The sequence below is a fragment of the Coregonus clupeaformis genome, unplaced genomic scaffold (assembly GCF_020615455.1).
Source record: "Coregonus clupeaformis isolate EN_2021a unplaced genomic scaffold, ASM2061545v1 scaf0356, whole genome shotgun sequence".
Taxonomy (NCBI): domain Eukaryota; kingdom Metazoa; phylum Chordata; class Actinopteri; order Salmoniformes; family Salmonidae; genus Coregonus; species Coregonus clupeaformis.
In genome coordinates, this window is record NW_025533811.1 from 29,268 (window position 1) to 47,388 (window position 18,121).

The 18,121-nt window shown below is 44.8% G+C and overlaps 1 protein-coding gene across 1 annotated transcript in view; it reads right to left on the reverse strand.

The window, feature by feature from the left end:
• Positions 1 to 8,316: 8,316 nt before the first annotated feature.
• Positions 8,317 to 18,121, reverse strand: part of LOC121560965 (zinc finger protein 407-like) — a 173,485-nt gene continuing 163,680 nt past the window's right edge. The window contains exon 8 of the mRNA XM_045215036.1: positions 8,317 to 9,893. Coding sequence (XP_045070971.1) covers positions 8,989 to 9,893 — 905 coding nt within the window. The 3' untranslated portion in view covers positions 8,317 to 8,988. The remainder of the gene's footprint in view (positions 9,894 to 18,121) is intronic.

The window sequence follows — 18,121 nt, forward strand, 5'->3', positions numbered from 1 at the left end:
CACACACACACACACACACACACACATACACACACACGGGGGCTAATTACTGTAGCTCATGCGTAACTGATACCATCTCTTATTTTCCTCCCCCTGCATGTCTAATGGTTTTGACAGTAAATTAAGAGTGCCTGGAGGGGGCCATTTTCCATGTGACACATTTAAAAACGCCAACAAACACGTGACACAGGCGTGTGCATCCACTCTCATGAGTGTTGTCAGTCAGTTTAGTTTTGAAACAGTGTAGAGAGTGTGTAGTTACTTAGCAGTGAGAGTGGTGTGGTTCTTAATGTTATTAACCGTGTGAGCTCCAGTGGTCTCCCTGTCTCTCTGAGTGTCTCTGCCCTGAATCAGGCTCTCGTTGTGAGGGAAGGATCTCTTGAGGGCCCCCTCTCTAATCTGACATCCATTCTCCTCTCTCTCACCTGCAGCTGTGAGCGCTACAGCCAAGGGCCCCTCGCAATCTGTCCCTCTTTCTCCCCTTTTCTCTGTCCGCCTCTTCATCTCACTCTCTCCATCTCTACCATCCATCTATTTATCCCTCTCTCCACGCAGGTGTCTGGCTCTAGCCTTTCTCTGAAGCACCCGCCCAAATCCCCCCACAATTGGACTCCCTTTGAAAAAACATGGGAAACTTCTCTCCATCATCAGGAAATGTCCTTTCATCCCACTGTATTTTCTCCCTCTCTTCTCTTTTTTAAATATGTCTCTTTCTCTTTTCTTTTCACCCCACGTTCCCCCCCCCTTCTTCTATACCTATCTATAGTCCAGCAGATGCTGTCCCATTTGTACTCTCCCCCATGACATTCCTACGGGGGATTGCTTAAGGATTCAGGAGCCACAGCGCTCATGGATCACACTGACACTTGGTCAGCATCAGCAGATTATGAACTATGGGCGCCTGACACCCCGCCATTGTTCCTCCATCTAAATATGAACAATAAGGCCCATCCAACGCCGACGCTGACAGCTTATTCGCTCTTATCACTCCTGTGGAGCCGCCCGGCATGATCTGTGCGCCCCCACTGCCCTCCCTCCTCACCCCACCCCCCTCAGCTGAGCCGCAGGGCAGGAATGGAGGGGCTGGAGGGGAGAGGAAGGGGGAGAGGGAGGTTGGCGGGAGCTCCCTCCTTCCCTGGGCCTATACTTGCTTGGTATCTCTGCGCCCCGCCTCTGTCACTGACTCTCTGTCACTGACTCTCCGTCACCGCTCGCTCTACCTGCCTGTAATAAGACCAGCTGATTCCCACATGGCAGTACACCTTTTTGACTACAGAGCAGAGTTTTATGAGGACGAATAGGAGTGGGAAGAAGAGGAGGAAGAGAAGGAGGAGAAAGAACAGGAGAACGAGGGAAGGAGGAGTGGAGAGCAGTGGTGAATATCGAGAGACTCTCAGTGCAGCTGAAATTAACTGGGCCCCAGGGAGAGCTGGATCAGAGCCGAGGTCCCCTGAGAACACTTACCATAGGGGCCCCCCATGCTTGTTACATGGCCACCAGGGGCCACTAAGGGCTACACTTCACAAATCTGAGCTCAATTCACTGTGCCGTTTAAAGAGGACAGCTGGGGATGAAACGTCTGCAATTATTTAAGTCTTACACAAAACTCCAGCATTATCCAGAGCCAATGGATTTATAACCAGTTCAGATATGTTTATATTTTAAAGGCCAAATCAACAAGCAGGCTTAGGGTAAAAAATGATAACCAAATCTTTGGGTATGAGGGAATTAGTGTGCATTATGAGTCTTTGAATGACACAAACACCACCCATTGGTGGAGTCGACAGCTTAGGCACAGGGCTGGTTTAAAGACACAGTAATGACACAGTCAGGAGTCATATCACATCTAATCCAATATCAACAAAACTCAAAGTCTATCCTCTAAATGAGCTCACTCAGGGAGGTTGAAAAGACATTGAAAATACGTTTTTCAACTAATTTTGCTCACTGGGTGGAACTTAGAGCCTTGCGTGCCTCCGCCTCATGTCCTCTCTCCACCCCCATCTCATGGCCCACATAAGGAGGGGAGAGCAGGAGACGTGAGAGGGACCGATAGGGAGGGGAAAGTAGTATGGTTTGATGAGTCCCGGTTCACTCATGGAAAAGCAGCATCCATTCTAGTGTAATGGGAACATTTAGAAAGAAGAGCAAGAGAATTTTAAAAACTAGATTTATAGAATGTTTCAAAATGAATCAATAATTATTGTGTTGCGAGAAAGCCTATTCCAATTGAAAAACAGCTGACAATATTTTAGTTTTATACACCTAACATTGTACTGTTGTATTCTTGAATCTACACATTTATTTTTGCAGCACGAGGGGAACCCTTTAAACATATTATATGCCATTTAGCAGACGTTTTCATCCAAAGCAATTTACAATCATGTGTGCACACATTTTACATAATGGGAATCGAACCCATAATCCTGGTGTGCAAGCGCCACACTCTACCAACTGAGCCACACACGACCCCATACCATTTTTGAATAGCTAGAGCCTTATAATGTGTAGGGAACAGGGATACATAGAGAATCTTGAAAGAAACAGAAATGTCCTAACCATTCCTTTTTGTTAGTTTTAGTACAGTAATACTACCCTCACTAATCCTCCATATGGTGAAACAATATCCCAATAGCTTTTGAAAGAGAATACAGTGTTAGCTCTCTCGGACAGTGAAAATATAGCAAACAGTCATATTCTGTTTCAGCGGTAGCATGATCTCTTTAAATGTGTATCCATGTGTATCTTTCTCTCTAAATGGTAGCAAAAGAAAACTGAGAATGTTAAATTACATAATTTAAGCAGATAGATGTAGAACATCACATTTTTCTCTCTCTAGAGATCTAAATTAAATATTGTAAATCTAAATGGAAAAACATTTTTAAGGAAGTTTTGCCACCCTTTTACTTCAACAAAGTTTTCATAAAGTTGCCGGGGAAGGAGGAGAAATACACCTCTCTCTCTCTCTCTCTCTCTCTCTCTCTCTCTCTCTCTCTCTCTCTCTCTCTCTCTCTTCTCTCTCTCTCTCTCTCTCTCTCTCTCTCTCTCTCTCTCTCTCTCTCTCTCTCTCTCTCTCTCTCTCTCTCTCTCTCTCTCTCTCTCTCTCTCTCTCTCTCTCTCTCTCTCTCTCTCTCTCTCTCTCTCTCTCTCTCTCTCTCTCTCTCTCTCTCTCTCTCATTGCAAGACTATTCCGCTGTGTTGTGTGTCTAATTAAAAGCACTTACAGTTGTTTCTCGTTCAAGGTTGAAATGACAGTTATTTCGGTCACCCCGCTCTTCAGACTAAGCTAATCGGATCGTTTTTCAATCACTGCTTCTCTTACAGTTTTTCTCGATTGCTAAGACACATTTCTTGAAAGCTGCTCTCCTTTTCTCTTAACTGTGAACACAAAACCCAATTTTCAAGCTACATTCACAAAACCTCAGACTCTTCTTGCAAAACCAAACTTTCACCTCAAAACAGTTCAATCTGTGCTCAAAACTGAACTATGTTGTCAAATCGTGCCCCGAGTCAATCAAAATAAAAAACACTACTGAACAGTCACTAAACACTACGTAGAAAAATAGAAAACACAATGCTCAGGACATGAAGCTGGAGAAATAAATGTTTATTGTTCACTGTAGGCTAAATGCATGTTGCAAAACAAAAAAAACCTGTGCATTTAGCACTTGTACAAAAAAACAAAACAGAAATATTGTGCATTTACATGTAGCACTTGTAAAAACAAACAGAAATCTTATGCGTTTGCCACTTGTGTACAGTAAGCCCATGTAAAAATAAAGTACAAAAATATACAAATAAGTGCATTACTCAGCCACAGCATCATGTCTCCGTACTGGGTCAGGCCACAGGACTTCATCCACATCACAGGCCACATTTTGTCTGGCCAGGCAACGGGGAAAAAACCCCTGGCATGCCGTATCCAGGCTTGGCATGCCTCCACACCTATGTCACCACAGGCAAGTCCCATGGCTTGCAGGAGATTTACCCTGGTGTAAGGTTGGCGTTCATATACCTTCCACTGCCATGAGGAGAAGAATTCCTCAATGGGGTTTAGGAAAGGGGAGTACGGTGGAAGGCAAAGATTGATAAAACCTTGGTTCATATTGTACCACTCTCTAACCTGGAGGGCTCTGTGAAAACTCACATTGTCCCAAACAACAACATAGATGGGATGCTCATCCTGCTGCCCTAACAAAGCATCTCGCATGTGATTGAGGAAAATGAGGAGCTGGTGAGTGTTGTAGGGCCCCAGGTTGGCATGATGGTGGACAACCCCATGATTGCTGATGGCAGCACATAATGTGACATTGCCACCACGCTGCCCAGGAACACCAACAATGGCCGATGGCCAATCACATTACGGCCTCTCCTTCTCCTTTTGGTGAGATTAAACCCAGCTTCATCCATGTAGATGTATTGATGGGGTCTTTCCATTGCATCCAGTTGAAAAACCCTCTGTAGAAATAGATATAGTTTTGTAAGTGATACGGAAAAAGTGATTTAGGCCACTACAGTAAATCACTACTTAGAGTAATCAACATTGAATGTGTCTGGATATATGCCAACCTGTACATACTGGAATCTTTGCTCTTTGACTCTGTCTGAGTTGCGATCAAAGGGCACTCTGTATAGCTGTTTCATGCGCAGTCTGTTGCGCTTGAGGACACGATCAACAGTAGAGAGGCTGACACTGTTGATACCCTCAAAATGTAAATGGTCCTCAATGATCTTCTGCTGAATTTCGCTCAGTTTAATGGCATTTTTCTTACGGACCATATCAACAATTAGGGTCTCTTGGTGTGGGGAGAACATACCTGTCCTCCCACCCCCATGTGGCAGTCTTTCAATTCTACAAAAAAGAGAACATGGAGTTACAAAAATATACATGGAATACTAGGCCTACAAACAGTTAGACCAACCCTCCATTACAATACTACAGTACATTGGTACAGTGATGTACTGAAACATATATTCACTTACAGTATACTGTGGTACAGTATATAGTATGTCATACAGTAATTGCTGTCAACATTTACATACTGTACTATAATGTCAGAAAAAGGTAATTACCTGTTCTCTTCTCTAAATCTTCGGATTATGGTGGACACAGTGAATCTACTGATGTTTGGTTGTACCCTTTGTCCAGCCTCCCCTCATGCTCATACCATGGACAAGAACATGGTCAATCACAGTAGCTCTGATTTCATCAGATATTACTGTTCTTTGTCTTCGCTGACCACCTCGACCACCTCGACCTCCTCTCACACCGAACTCTTCCTCTCAGATTTCTATCCATTGTAGGGCCTCACAAACCAGTGCTCTCTGAACTGGCTTACTGTATATGTTCCTCACATCATTAGCCACAAGTGTGATCAATTTTGAGTTGTTGTGTTCAAGTGGTGATACCTGTGCTCTAATTGTGTTTGACTTTTGTCACATGTGCTCACCATTATGCAGCACGGGTGCATCCCAATGAAAATGTGTTGGCAAGTTGTGTCTAAACAGGTGAAAAGTGCTTATGGTTTTGCCAAAAGAGTGATTGATTCAATCAGTGGGTTCAGGCAACTGAGCATTTGGTTCAGACAATAGGGTTTAGTGTTTTAGCAATTGAGAAAAACTGTAATGAAGTGTTGAGAGCCCGCATGTCTGTGGGCCTGTTGTGTTTTCAGGGGTGTGTGTGTGTGCTTGTGTGTGTTTGTGGACATGCTTGAGCCAATGTGTGTGTGTTACTGTGTGTATTTGGCTGTGTGTGTGTGTTTGGGGGGGTTCTGTGGGGGAACGCCTGCTATGAGTGGCTCAGGAATGGAGTGGGACTGGCTGTCAATGTTTGTCACGCGCTGAGGTAGGTTTGGCAGTGGGTCTATGGCAGGAGGGTGGGGGGTGCTAGCGCTGGATTAGTGTGATCAAAGACAGGGATACGGGGGAGAGAGAGATGGAAGGCCCCATCATTCCTTAAAGAGATGAACCACTCCTAAACTGTTGCTGCCGCATTATATAAGCTTTCACAGACTCAAGAAATTACAGTTCAGTTAGAGTATTGATACAAACAATGATTGACTAGAAAATATATAATTGTTCTATATCTTCAACTGCCTTAATATTCCAGGTACAAGACCACATAACATAGAGAGAAAATAGACCACAAACAAACAGGTCCCTTTAATAGAATTGTACCTGCATGCTGCCCCCAGGACACAACACACAACCAGAGTGTATCAGTATCAGCGAGAATGCTAATACTGCCAAAGGGGCCGCCAAACTAATAGCGGAGACATTAAGAAAATGATCCATGGGCTGATATGTTTTCTATAGACGGCGAACTAAACAGAATTGCCATATTTATCATACTCAGAGAGATCCCAACCCCCTGTCCCTCTTGCTCTCCCGTCTGCCCCCACAGAGTGATGGAAGGAGAGGGAGGATAGCCGTCCCTACACCCCCCTTCCCCTCCCCCTACACTCCCCCTGCCCTTTCCTGGCTCGCCAATTAAGCTGCAGCGGCAGGTTTCCATCAGCCGTCTGACCGTCGTCTCTAACGGACTCAGGCGAACCGGGCCTGTCAGGAAATGAACTCATCACTTGGTGACAGCTGCTAATTTCTCCCTCTTCCATGTCACACGCACGGCCTGCTGCAGCTAATAACCCATCTCTGATTAGGAAGCCGCACAGGGTGGAGAGAGTGAGACACACGCCGCGCACATGTACCAGCATATTACACGTACACACACACGTAAAGCAATACACACATAGAAACCTACACACCATGGTGATTCACGTGATATAATTGTGCTAACCGTGTGTTAACTGGGAGGAGAAAGCGTGAAAGGAGACAGCTAGGATTGCAGGTTTTAGCTGAGGCAGGGCTGCTATAGTCCTGTGTAGGAGAGAGACATACAGTATGCCATGTGAAATTACAGGCTCACCTTCCAACAGTGGGATTTCTCTGCTGCTGCTCTTCTGCTCCTCTCTCACCTCACTACCTCAATCCAGCTGTAATCTACTCCTCTCAGCCAGCCCACATATCTCTCTCTCTCTCTCTCTCTCTCTCTCTCTCTCCTCCTCTCTCTCTCTCTCTCTCTCTCTCTCTCTCTCTCTCTCTCTCTCTCTCTCTCTCTCTCTCTCTCTCTCTCTCTCTCAGTAAAGGGATGATCTCCTGATGGCCCCTGTGTGAACGCCAGTCTTCAGCATTGTGCTCATAGCCGTCATTCTGGCCTCCCACTCACTCAATCAGAGCCTAGGCTGTGCTACGGCCCTAAGTGAATATTGATTCCCTCTTCCAGCTCTTGAATACTGCAAGGAGAAAGGATGTGTGTGTTCTGTTCAACACAATGGAGGGAGTGAATAGGGGGCTGAGTGAGGGAGAGGAGGATTATGATTAGGATGATGGCGATCATGATGATGGTAATGATGGTGATAATGACAATGGTGATGATCATGATGATGGTGATTGGAAACACACTTGGTCGAAGCTCCTATGTCAGTTGATGCATGTAAATTCATGTGGTTTATGTGAATAGGAGATTGTATCACTGTCATAGAAAACTTGAGGTGAACTAACACCCCTCCAAATGAAGATTGAGCTTTATTGTCATAACTCAAATGCAAGTATCATTACAATTTAATTTACAGAAACATATTTACAATAACTGAGAGCAGGAAAAAAAATACTTAGCAACTTTATTTTATTGACGATTATCAGCAACTCACTAAATGTTGTGTCATCTCTTCATGCTATTCTGTCAAAACATGTTTCTGCGACAATCCAATTAATTTGTCCTATCTGTCAGTCAAAGAACACTCACTATGAGAGAACTTATTAACGATGCAAAACAATGTCAGCACCATGACATTTTAAGAACATCCTGAAAAACAGGTGGACTGCCCCTGGATTCAGACCAATCAGCATCCTGACCATATTGAGCAATTGCAGGAATAAAAGCCAATCAGTGGACTGCCCCTGGATTTAGACCAATCAGCAGCCTGGATATTTTCGATGTCCAAAATGCTATTGGTCCTAGATTCAGCAAGGTGCGATAGCAAGGTGTAATAGCCTCTCTGTTATCAAAACATGACCTATTAATGTACCTTTCAAATAAAGTAACAAAAAATAATTATTTAATTTACAATTGCAAACTAATTCACTACTTAAAGGAAAACTCCACCCAAAAACTATATTTTGGTATTTGTTTCATTAGTCCATTGTTGATATAGTAGCAAAATGCCTCACACTGGCTGTATTTCTGTATTTCGAAAGTTATATATCTTGAAAAATTGATTGCTGACATGCAAAACATTGTGGGACTGTATCAACAATGGACTAATTAAACAAATACCAAAAGATAGTTTTTGGGTGGAATCTTCCTTTTAGTAAAACCATATCAAACTGAAAAATAAAGCTGTTATTATTCTCCAACTTTCAATAAAACCAAACAATGCAACTTAAATATTTTAAGTCCTTCTAGATAACAGGAACATTTCCTGCTGGAAATTTTATCTTAAAATTATTATTTTTGCAATTGAACACACTTCAAAAAATATAACCATGTGAAAATAGCATATGTATTTCCAGTCTTACAGTCATAACTCAAAAACAAGTGGTAATTCTGGCAATGGCTGTAAGATTATGAAGACGTTAAATAATGTTAGCACCAAAGTCTTCGCCCCTCACTATAACTCCATAGATGTGAAGGTTATCCTGAGTTAATCGTTGCAAAATGGAGATAAAGCTATGTAAAAAAAAAAAAAAAAAAATCCATGAAAGAGACAAAGAGGAAGACTCTTAGGGGCTTTAAGCTGGACATTTGGTCTTCACACAGGGAGAGTCTCAATTGCATTTCCTTGATTTCTTGCATTCTCTCTCCTCGCCGCCTCATCAAAACCCAATGGATGAAAAGGTCAAAGGTCCCTCCCCTATAACTTATTTTCCAACAGGTTTTGAGAAGGAGGCGAGGAGAGAGGACGCGAGGAATCAAGACAGAGTCACTGACTAGTCCACTTCCACCTTCTCCAGAACCAAGTTGTGTGGAGCTCCATCCAGGTAGTAGACCATCCTCTCCCCAGCCTGGCCCTCTGAAACTCCCTCGCTCTGCTGGTCGTCCTCCCCTCCCTGGTGCTGGGTGTACATGGTCCCCTCCACCTGGAGGGTGTTGTCATCCAGCTCCGTCACGATGTAGTGGGTCCCCTCATCGTTGATGATTACCTGTGTCAGCCCCTCCTTCATCATCAGCTGGCTGGCTGCAAACTGCAGCACCTCCTGGACCACCTGCTCATCCTGCACCTGGTGCTCCTCGCACACCTCCTCCTCCGTCTTCACTTCCACCTCCATCTCCTCCTCCTCTACTACTCGCCCCATGACCTCTGACACCACTTCCTGAATCATGACCTCTTGGCTGTCCTCGTCCTGCTGGCCCATCTCGCTGACGGCACTGAGGAGGGCATCCAGAGCCGTGGATGACTCCGACACCATGTGGTGGTGCATCGCCCCTCCCCCGTGAACTCCACCCCCGCCTCCGGCTACAGACCCGCCGGACTCCAGCAGGACGTACTGGGTGGTGCCTCCGGCCAGGTGATGGGCCCCGCCTGCAGACACCTCCCTCCCCGAGGAGATGACCTGGCCATCCTCAGTGATGTGGAGCACCTCGGCCACCTGACCCGCCATGGCCAGGTCCCGCAAGGTGGCAGCGGCTGACTCTTCCAGGGCCTGGTCGAAGGCCATCTCCCCACCGCCGTAGCCCTGGATGATGATCACCTGCTGGACACCCCCCTGGCCCTCCAGCCCCTCCATGGAGCCCACGCTCCGCACCGGGAAGGCCCCGTCAAACGCGCTTTCCGCCTCCACGAATGTGGCCCCCTGGCCCTTTAGACGACACTCGAACGACTTGGACACGATACCTGGAAAAAATACAGAGATATGGAGCAAAGTTAATGGCAAAGCAGTGTGACGTGCGCATGGGGTTTTGAAAACTGTGTCAGTGGACATTTTTGTGATTAGGACTATACTTATAGCGCCAATGACCATTCATTCTTGTTGAAAAAAGTTACTAGGTGTTGTCCAATGACTATTGACTATGAACTATTCTGTAACCACGCCCTCGTGTCTTCAATCAGGGTTGATTGGAAAATGCTTTGTTCAAAAGAAGACATTGTATTATCATATCTTTGTGCTCCCTGATGAAGGCCATGCAGCCAAAACACGTCAGATTTAGATTTAGAAATGTTTGTTCCATTGAACATGCCATACAAATAATGGCATTTTTATTAATTATATGAAGAGTGCCTTGGTCCTCCTTTCTTTTTGATGACCAATCATTCTGTTGGCCAGGGGCATGTTGCCTCTATTTTTCCTTTATTCCTTTTTAAATTCAAGTTCTGCAGGGCACTGGCAAAGTTTATGTAATAGTAGAGCATAACATCAAAAATTATATATAAATACTGCATTAACTTGATATGAAAAATAATCTAGGATGCATATTTGTTAACAAAATAAATACACAAATTCATTTTTCCAGAAAGAAAACTAGACAATATCAAGATATTAAAATGGGTGACAAGAAGTGGTGAGATATCAGATGGTGCTAATTGATCCACACCATGCCCTGGCAGATCACAGGTTGCTATGGAGTTGCCAAGGCAATGGGAATGGTGTTAGAAATGGCATTGTTTAAGGTTGAGAGCAGCTCAGAGGATTCAGACGTGCATAATCTATCCAGAGAAAAGGATTTGGAGAGGTGAACAGGAGATACACACACACACACACACACACACACACACACACACACACACACACACACACACACACAAACACACACACACCAGACCTGGGTCAAATATTTTCTAAGCTAATACCTACAGGTGTGCTTGGTTCCATTGTACCGGGCTAAATGTAAATCAGAGAACGAGGTATTTGAAAGAATCTGACCCAGGTCTGCTTCACACACGCAACAATAAACTCATCCATCATTTATTTATCTATTTCTCCCTGTCATTTCTATTTTTATTTTATTTTACCCTTATTTTACCAGGTGGGTTGATCATTTGATGGCAAAGCTACAAAATGTAGTTGTGCTACAAAATGACCTATGATGACCAGTGTACTAATGCACAATGACAATACTGTAGCTACAGCAAATGTCAACTACACCTAATCAAGATCGGGGACATTGTGTATCCCAGTGACTAGTGTAACTAATGCTAGTATGTCTGTGTGTCAACAAACTGACCAGTGGTCAGTTCTTCATAATCACTACTCCCATCACCCTCTGCCAAATAGCAGTCCATCTCCATCCTCCACTGATATGCCTTTACAAAATAGCCCCCATCTTCACACAACCCCCTGCCAGTGATTGCATGGGAAATTGTTGGGGGGGAAACGATACTTTGTGCGTTCCCTGTGGATGACACATAACATCAGAGTGAAATATAAGTGTAGATGACTGTGGCAGAGCGATGCCGGTTTCATTCCAGACAGAGGAGAGGAGAAGAGGAGAGCCCCCTCACAGAGAGATGTATCAGTCGTCCACTCCTTGAGAAGGCCTCTTCGATTATCAGAGTCAAGCCTATACCCTACCACGGTTTCCCTCTTTCCCTGTCTTTCTCTGTCTCGTTCTGTCCTTCTCTCTCTCATCTCTATTTCCCTCTCTCTTTCGCGTTCTCTCTCCTTCTGTCTTTCTTTTTCCCTCACTCTCTGGATGGATCGCATAATGTATTTAAGCACAAACCTGTAACAATACATTTCTAAAATAAAATACAAAATCTAGCTAATCTCCTGAAGTACACGGCAGGTAGGCTATATCGCAATAGAAACAAATATTCAACTCCTTTCATGAGAAGTATAATGACACAATAGGAAACCACATCTCCATCATTCAGAGTGAACACATTAAAACCCATAGTCATAAATACATTAGTCGGAAACACTATGGTCAGTCTATGGACAGTCTATAGAACAAGTGCTGTGACAGCTAGGGTGCCAGTCCCTCTGTATGGGAGGCTGACATTTAGGACAGAAGAGGTTACCTGTTTACAGAGACCCACAGGCCACCGCTTTACTGCTAACGTATTACGCCAACGCTGAACTGCTAAGAGCCGAGAGGCTGACTGGAGAGGACAATAACTCACTGCTGAGATGTTTTATACATTACCATAAAACGAGTGTGTGTTTGTGTGTGTATGTGTACGTGTGTGTGTGTGTCTGCGCTTATGTGTGTGTGTTTGTGTGTGGCGGGCTATAGGAGGCATCGCTAGCGTGTGTCACATTATCCGTGGGGTGCTGTCTGCCGGGGCTAGCAGCAGCCAGCCTGCCTGCTGAGGTTTATGGGGTGTCACTCAGTCGCCGCCGCCGTGAATCAAGTTAATGTTGCACATCCCATCTCTTCACTTGTCCCCACACTCCCGGTGGAAGAACAACATTTGAACAGCGTGATTTGGCCCCGGCGAGAGGCTGATGCGTGTTTAATATGTGTTTTGAGTGTTCTGAGTGACTGATTCCTTTAACAGCGAGTCGTGAGGACAGAGAGAGGCACACTGCATTATTTGCAGTGATTCCAAACAAGATGGAGGCTCGGCGAGAATAAGATAAAAAAGAAAGAAGGGGAGCGATGGAAGGGGGGCTCTGATGTCATTTCTCCAGATGAGAGTGGCCTCCCTACAGAGAATGAGGGAAAAGCCACAACAGGGATCGAATGGGGAGAGAATAAAGAATAAGAGAATTATAGTGTCAGAGACACAGGAGAATGCAGACAGACAAACCGACAGACAGTCAGTCAGTCAGACACACATACACAGCCAGTGTGCTCGCTTACAGTGTGCTCGCATACTTAAAGACCTTGAAAAACGTCAATAGTACTGTTTGTCCATTTTGACATGCCGTTGCCAGTATACACTTCCTCAAAATAGTCCGAATTAATCTAAGATCATTCAAGAACTCTCTCATTCATTTTGAAATGTTTTGCAGAAGAGATCTTAGTCATGCAATGTTTGGTGCAGTATTTCTCAAGTGAAAAAATGTGCATGAGGATGAGTCATCTCTCATTGAATGACAACAGGCACTTCATTGAAGAATTCCTACTGTTGGGTAATCACAGACGAGGCGGTGTAGACTTCGGCTACCGACTTCGGCTACCGACTTCGGCTTGCCTCGAGAGAAAAAATATGTGTGCCCAAACAGCCGAACAAAAAAAACGAACAAAAACGTCACAAAATGTTGTCATAATATATGCCCAGACTGTTCCGAACTGTTTTGGCTGGGAAGCATGCGGACGCCTTTAGCCTACCCTATAACCATACGACCAACAGCTTGGAGTCTTCAGTGTAGTGTACACTACAGATGCAGCTATATATTGATCAGTGGATCAATGCCCCCGGCCAGCACAGCCTGTGGTGTTGGGCAGAGGAGGGGGGTTATAAGTGGCATTACTTCAGGGAGGAGAGGGCAGTCGCCTGGGAAGCGTTGAGACGCCACTTACCAGCAGTTAGAGGAATTAACCTTAACACCAACATGCAGCCCCCACCAATCAATTACACAAGTCAACCTTAACATTGTCTGAACTGCCTTAACACTGAACTGACCATACAGCATTTAGAGTGAATACGAATCATAAACTGGCTCAGTCAAGCTGGCTCAGTCATTTATACTGTATCAAACATGACGGCACAATGACAACACTGTGAAAAACACATGGGCTTTAAGATCAATAATTTTCAAATGGAGTCCTTTACAATCCTTTAACGCGCCGATTACGTAAAATTATAGATATGAACCTGGATGCTTAGAATGGGGCGGTGTGAGACCACTACACCCGAGACACATGTGGGTATTTTATTTGTGAGGGCGTTTTACAGCTGATGCACAAGTAGGATGGGTGTCAGTGGTGCTTTTGGGGGTTTGAAGGTGACACAGCTAAGTAGTTAAAGTGTCAGAGAGAGCATGTATCCAGGTCACCAAGGATGGGCTGTGGGGGCTGGGCTGTGGGACTAGGGGGAGGGGGACATGGGAGGTTAGGTTAGGGGGAGGGGGAGAAGAAGGAAGCGAGGGGACTGGGATGTGTGGAGGGGGGGCTAGAAGGGTATGGGGTCTCCCCCCACTACATGGTACAGGCTACATGCTTGCATGAGACCCACTCCTCCTCCCCTTGTGTCCCTCAAGCACAGGCAAGGAGAGGTAGGGTGGGGACAGTGGGGACCAACAGGTCAGCTGTCTAGGGATGCGTTTTTGTCACCTGCTTTGTTCGAGCTGAAAGAGACTGAGAGGGACCACTGTCACCTTTACAAGCCCTATGAATCAAAGCCAGGGAGAGAGAGAGGGGACGGGCCTGGTGACCAAAAAACAACCAATTACACCAGGACGAGATTGACACTAGGGGGACAGAGGGATGAGGAGGACGGAGAGATGAGAGAAGGATAAGGAGGAGAGAGAAGGATGGAGACACACAGTACAGTAACACCCCAAGGACAAACAGCCATACATGGGCACACTGATCTTTCTAGGTCAACCGTATATTCAACATGTAGCTCAAGAGAGGCACATAAGTGATATTCTTCAAGAATCAATGGGTTTCAATCATTCATAAAATCATAAATAAATCATAAAAATCACAGAGTGGGCCTTTAAGGACGTAAAATTAGGGCATAGGGCTGCCAGCAAAGGAAGAAGATATACAACCAGGGTTTGGTACAGTGTTGGTCACTCACAGTGCATACAGCCAGGTCACGGTCCTCCTCTCTCCTCCCTGCACTACTCACTCTCCTCCCTACACTCCTCTCTCTCCTCCCTGCACTACCCTCTCTCCCCCTGCACTACTCTCTCTCCTCCCTGCACTACTCTCTCTCCTCCCTGCACTCCTCTCTCTCCTCCCTGCACTCCTCTCTCTCCTCCCTGCACTCCTCTCTTTCCTCCATGCATTCCTCTCTCTCCACAGCTCCATTTCTGCTGACTCTCCCCTGGCCAAGACTGGCTGACCCCCTGGTTACCCACACATCTTCCACCAGGGGAGGGAATGGAGGAGGACGGGGAGGGAGGGTGGGGAGAGGGGGTAACCCTTGATAAAGGTGAGTTTTTGGGGGGGAAAGCGTCCGACCCTTTGGACGATTCGTTCAGAGGAATCCCAGACACACAGAGACACACACATTTCACAGAGCACTGACTCTTGGGTGAATTACTACCAAGGTCCAAGCTGATTTCTAGCAGAGTTGCCGTTACATTATACATGTGCCCCATAAGTCATCATGGGTTCTCTTACAGAGCACCGCTGAGAAAGCACACACACACACACACACTCACACACCCTTCCACTGGGGCATAGCACACTGACTTACAATATGTGACTCGTTTCAGGAAACTAGGCGTATGTCGCACGTGACTACTTCACAGGAGCAGCATTTGAACATAAACATGTACTTTCATGTGCCTTAATAACAAATACTGTATGGACTGGACATGCCGGGAGATTTGTATGGATTGGTCTGCCATGTAGCACACTTCTGTCTATAACGTGAGCTGTTCAGTTTGTGTTGACAGTCCTTTCTACCACGCTGTTTTTGAAAGATATAACGTTAGCCATCGAGAACTACAAAAGTTTTGCTACTTTTCTCAACAACATTGAAGCCCTGAATTTAGCAGGCGCTATCGACAGATCAGTAGGAAAAAGTGATGGGCTACTTTCTGCACACGCCACGGTCAGTATGAACTGGAGTGACTTGACACAAAGCTGGCCAAACAAGATGTAGCTACAAATAAAACAGAGTTAAATGGTTCCAGTCTGCCGTGAAGCATTCATCCATGTATACGGGTAAGAGTCTAGCTACATTTTCCAGATATATACGTTTATAATTTTGTCAGAAAGTCATGTTTATTGTAAGTTAAAGCATACTGTAAGTTAGCTAGCAAATGTTAGCTTGCTGGCTCGCTAGCTAACGTTACGTGTATGATCTGTGTAGTAATATTATTCGAATCAGAAATCCATTTGCATTGCTTGTTATAGCCTAATGTTAGCTAGTTAACATTGAACCTAGTTTGTTAGCTTTAGCTACCTGTAGATTCATACTACAGCTATGACAATGTTTGTATTGGTAGTAGTATGAGTTGGGGTTATGCCGGTTCATTGTTTAGCTACCTAGCTAGCAACATGTCTAAACAAAAGACTCCACTTCAGCCGGATTATTACATGACCTATCAAATTAGCAGGTGTGTCTGGGGGTGATTACGGCCATCGATTGCATTTCATGAACATGTCTAGACAATAGTGACCCATCCACTTAGTTAGATGTGGGTGAGGGGTGGTTATAGCATTTCCTTCACATGACCCATCAATTTAGACAAGTGTGTCGGGTAAGCGCCATCTAATAACGATAAAATATTTATAAAATATTTTCTGTTTTTGATATTACTACTATGCAAGTTTGCAAGTACTATCACTGTACCGTTTACACCTTCTGTATCCTGTGTATGTGACAAATAACATTTTATTTGATTTGATATAGCGTGTGTTTACCACATGGCCTCACATGTGAATCCTTAAAGAGATGGGTGGGACTAAGGTTAAGAGGGTGTGATCGATGCTGAATGGGTGTAGACAAAGAAGAGCTCTCCAGTAGGTGTACCAAAACATTCAACAGCCATTTTCTCAAAAGTGGGATTACAAGTTTATCAACTTTCAAAGCAGAATTACTTTCCCATTGTTCCTCAACTGCAGTGTATGATATACCATTTTCTAGCTCCGAGTCTTTACTTTAATCCAATGTAAAAAACACAATTTCAAATTTTGCTACACAAGACCGAATCGAGGCGGTCGGTCACATACAGTGGGGACAACAAGTATTTGATACACTGCCAATTTTGCAGGTTTTCCTACTTACAAAGCATGTAGAGGTCTGTAATTTTTATCATAGGTACACTTCAACTGTGAGAGACGGAATCTAAAACAAAAATCCAGAAAATCACATTGTATGATTTTTAAGTAATTAATTTGCATTTTATTGCATGACATAAGTATTTGATCACCTACCAACCAGTAAGAATTCCGGCTCTCACAGACGTGTTCGTTTTTCTTTAAGAAGCCCTCCTGTTCTCCACTCATTACCTGTATTAACTGCACCTGTTTGAACTCGTTACCTGTATAAAAGACACCTATCCACACACTCAATCAAACAGACTCCAACCTCTCCACAATGGCCAAGACCAGAGAGCTGTGTAAGGACATCAGGGATAAAATTGTAGACCTGCACAAGGCTGGGATGGGCTACAGGACAATAGGCAAGCAGCTTGGTGAGAAGGCAACAACTGTTGGTGCAATTATTAGAAAATGGAAGAAGTTCAAGATGACGGTCAATCACCCTCGGTCTGGGGCTCCATGCAAGGTCTCACCTCGTGGGGCAACAATGATCATGAGGAAGGTGAGGGATCAGCCCAGAACTACACGGCAGGACCTGGTCAATGACCTGAAGAGAGCTGGGACCACAGTCTCAAAGAAAACCATTAGTAACACACTACGCCGTCATGGATTAAAATCCTGCAGCGCACGCAAGGTCCCCCTGCTCAAGCCAGTGCATGTCCAGGCCCGTCTGAAGTTTAGGGTAAGCACCGTATTGAGGGGAGGATGGATGGGGCCATGTATCGCGAGATCTTGGCCAACAACCTCCTTCCCTCAGTAAGAGCATTGAAGATGGGTCGTGGCTGGGTCTTCCAGCATGACAACGACCCAAAACACACAGCCAGGGCAACTAAGGAGTGGCTCCGTAAGAAGCATCTCAAGGTCCTGGAGTGGCCTAGCCAGTCTCCAGACCTGAACCCAATAGAACATCTTTGGAGGGAGCTGAAAGTCTGTATTGCCCAGCGACAGCCCCGAAACCTGAAGGATCTGGAGAAGGTCTGTATGGAGGAGTGGGCCAAAATCCCTGCTGTAGTGTGTGCAAACCTGGTCAAGACCTACAGGAAACGTATGATCTCTGTAATTGCAAACAAAGGTTTCTGTATCAAATATTAAGTTCTGCTTTTCTGATGTATCAAATACTTATTTCATGCAATAAAATGCAAATGCATTACTTAAAAATCATACAATGTGATTTTCTGGATTTCTGTTTTAGATTCCGTCTCTCACAGTTGAAGTGTACCTATGATAAAAATT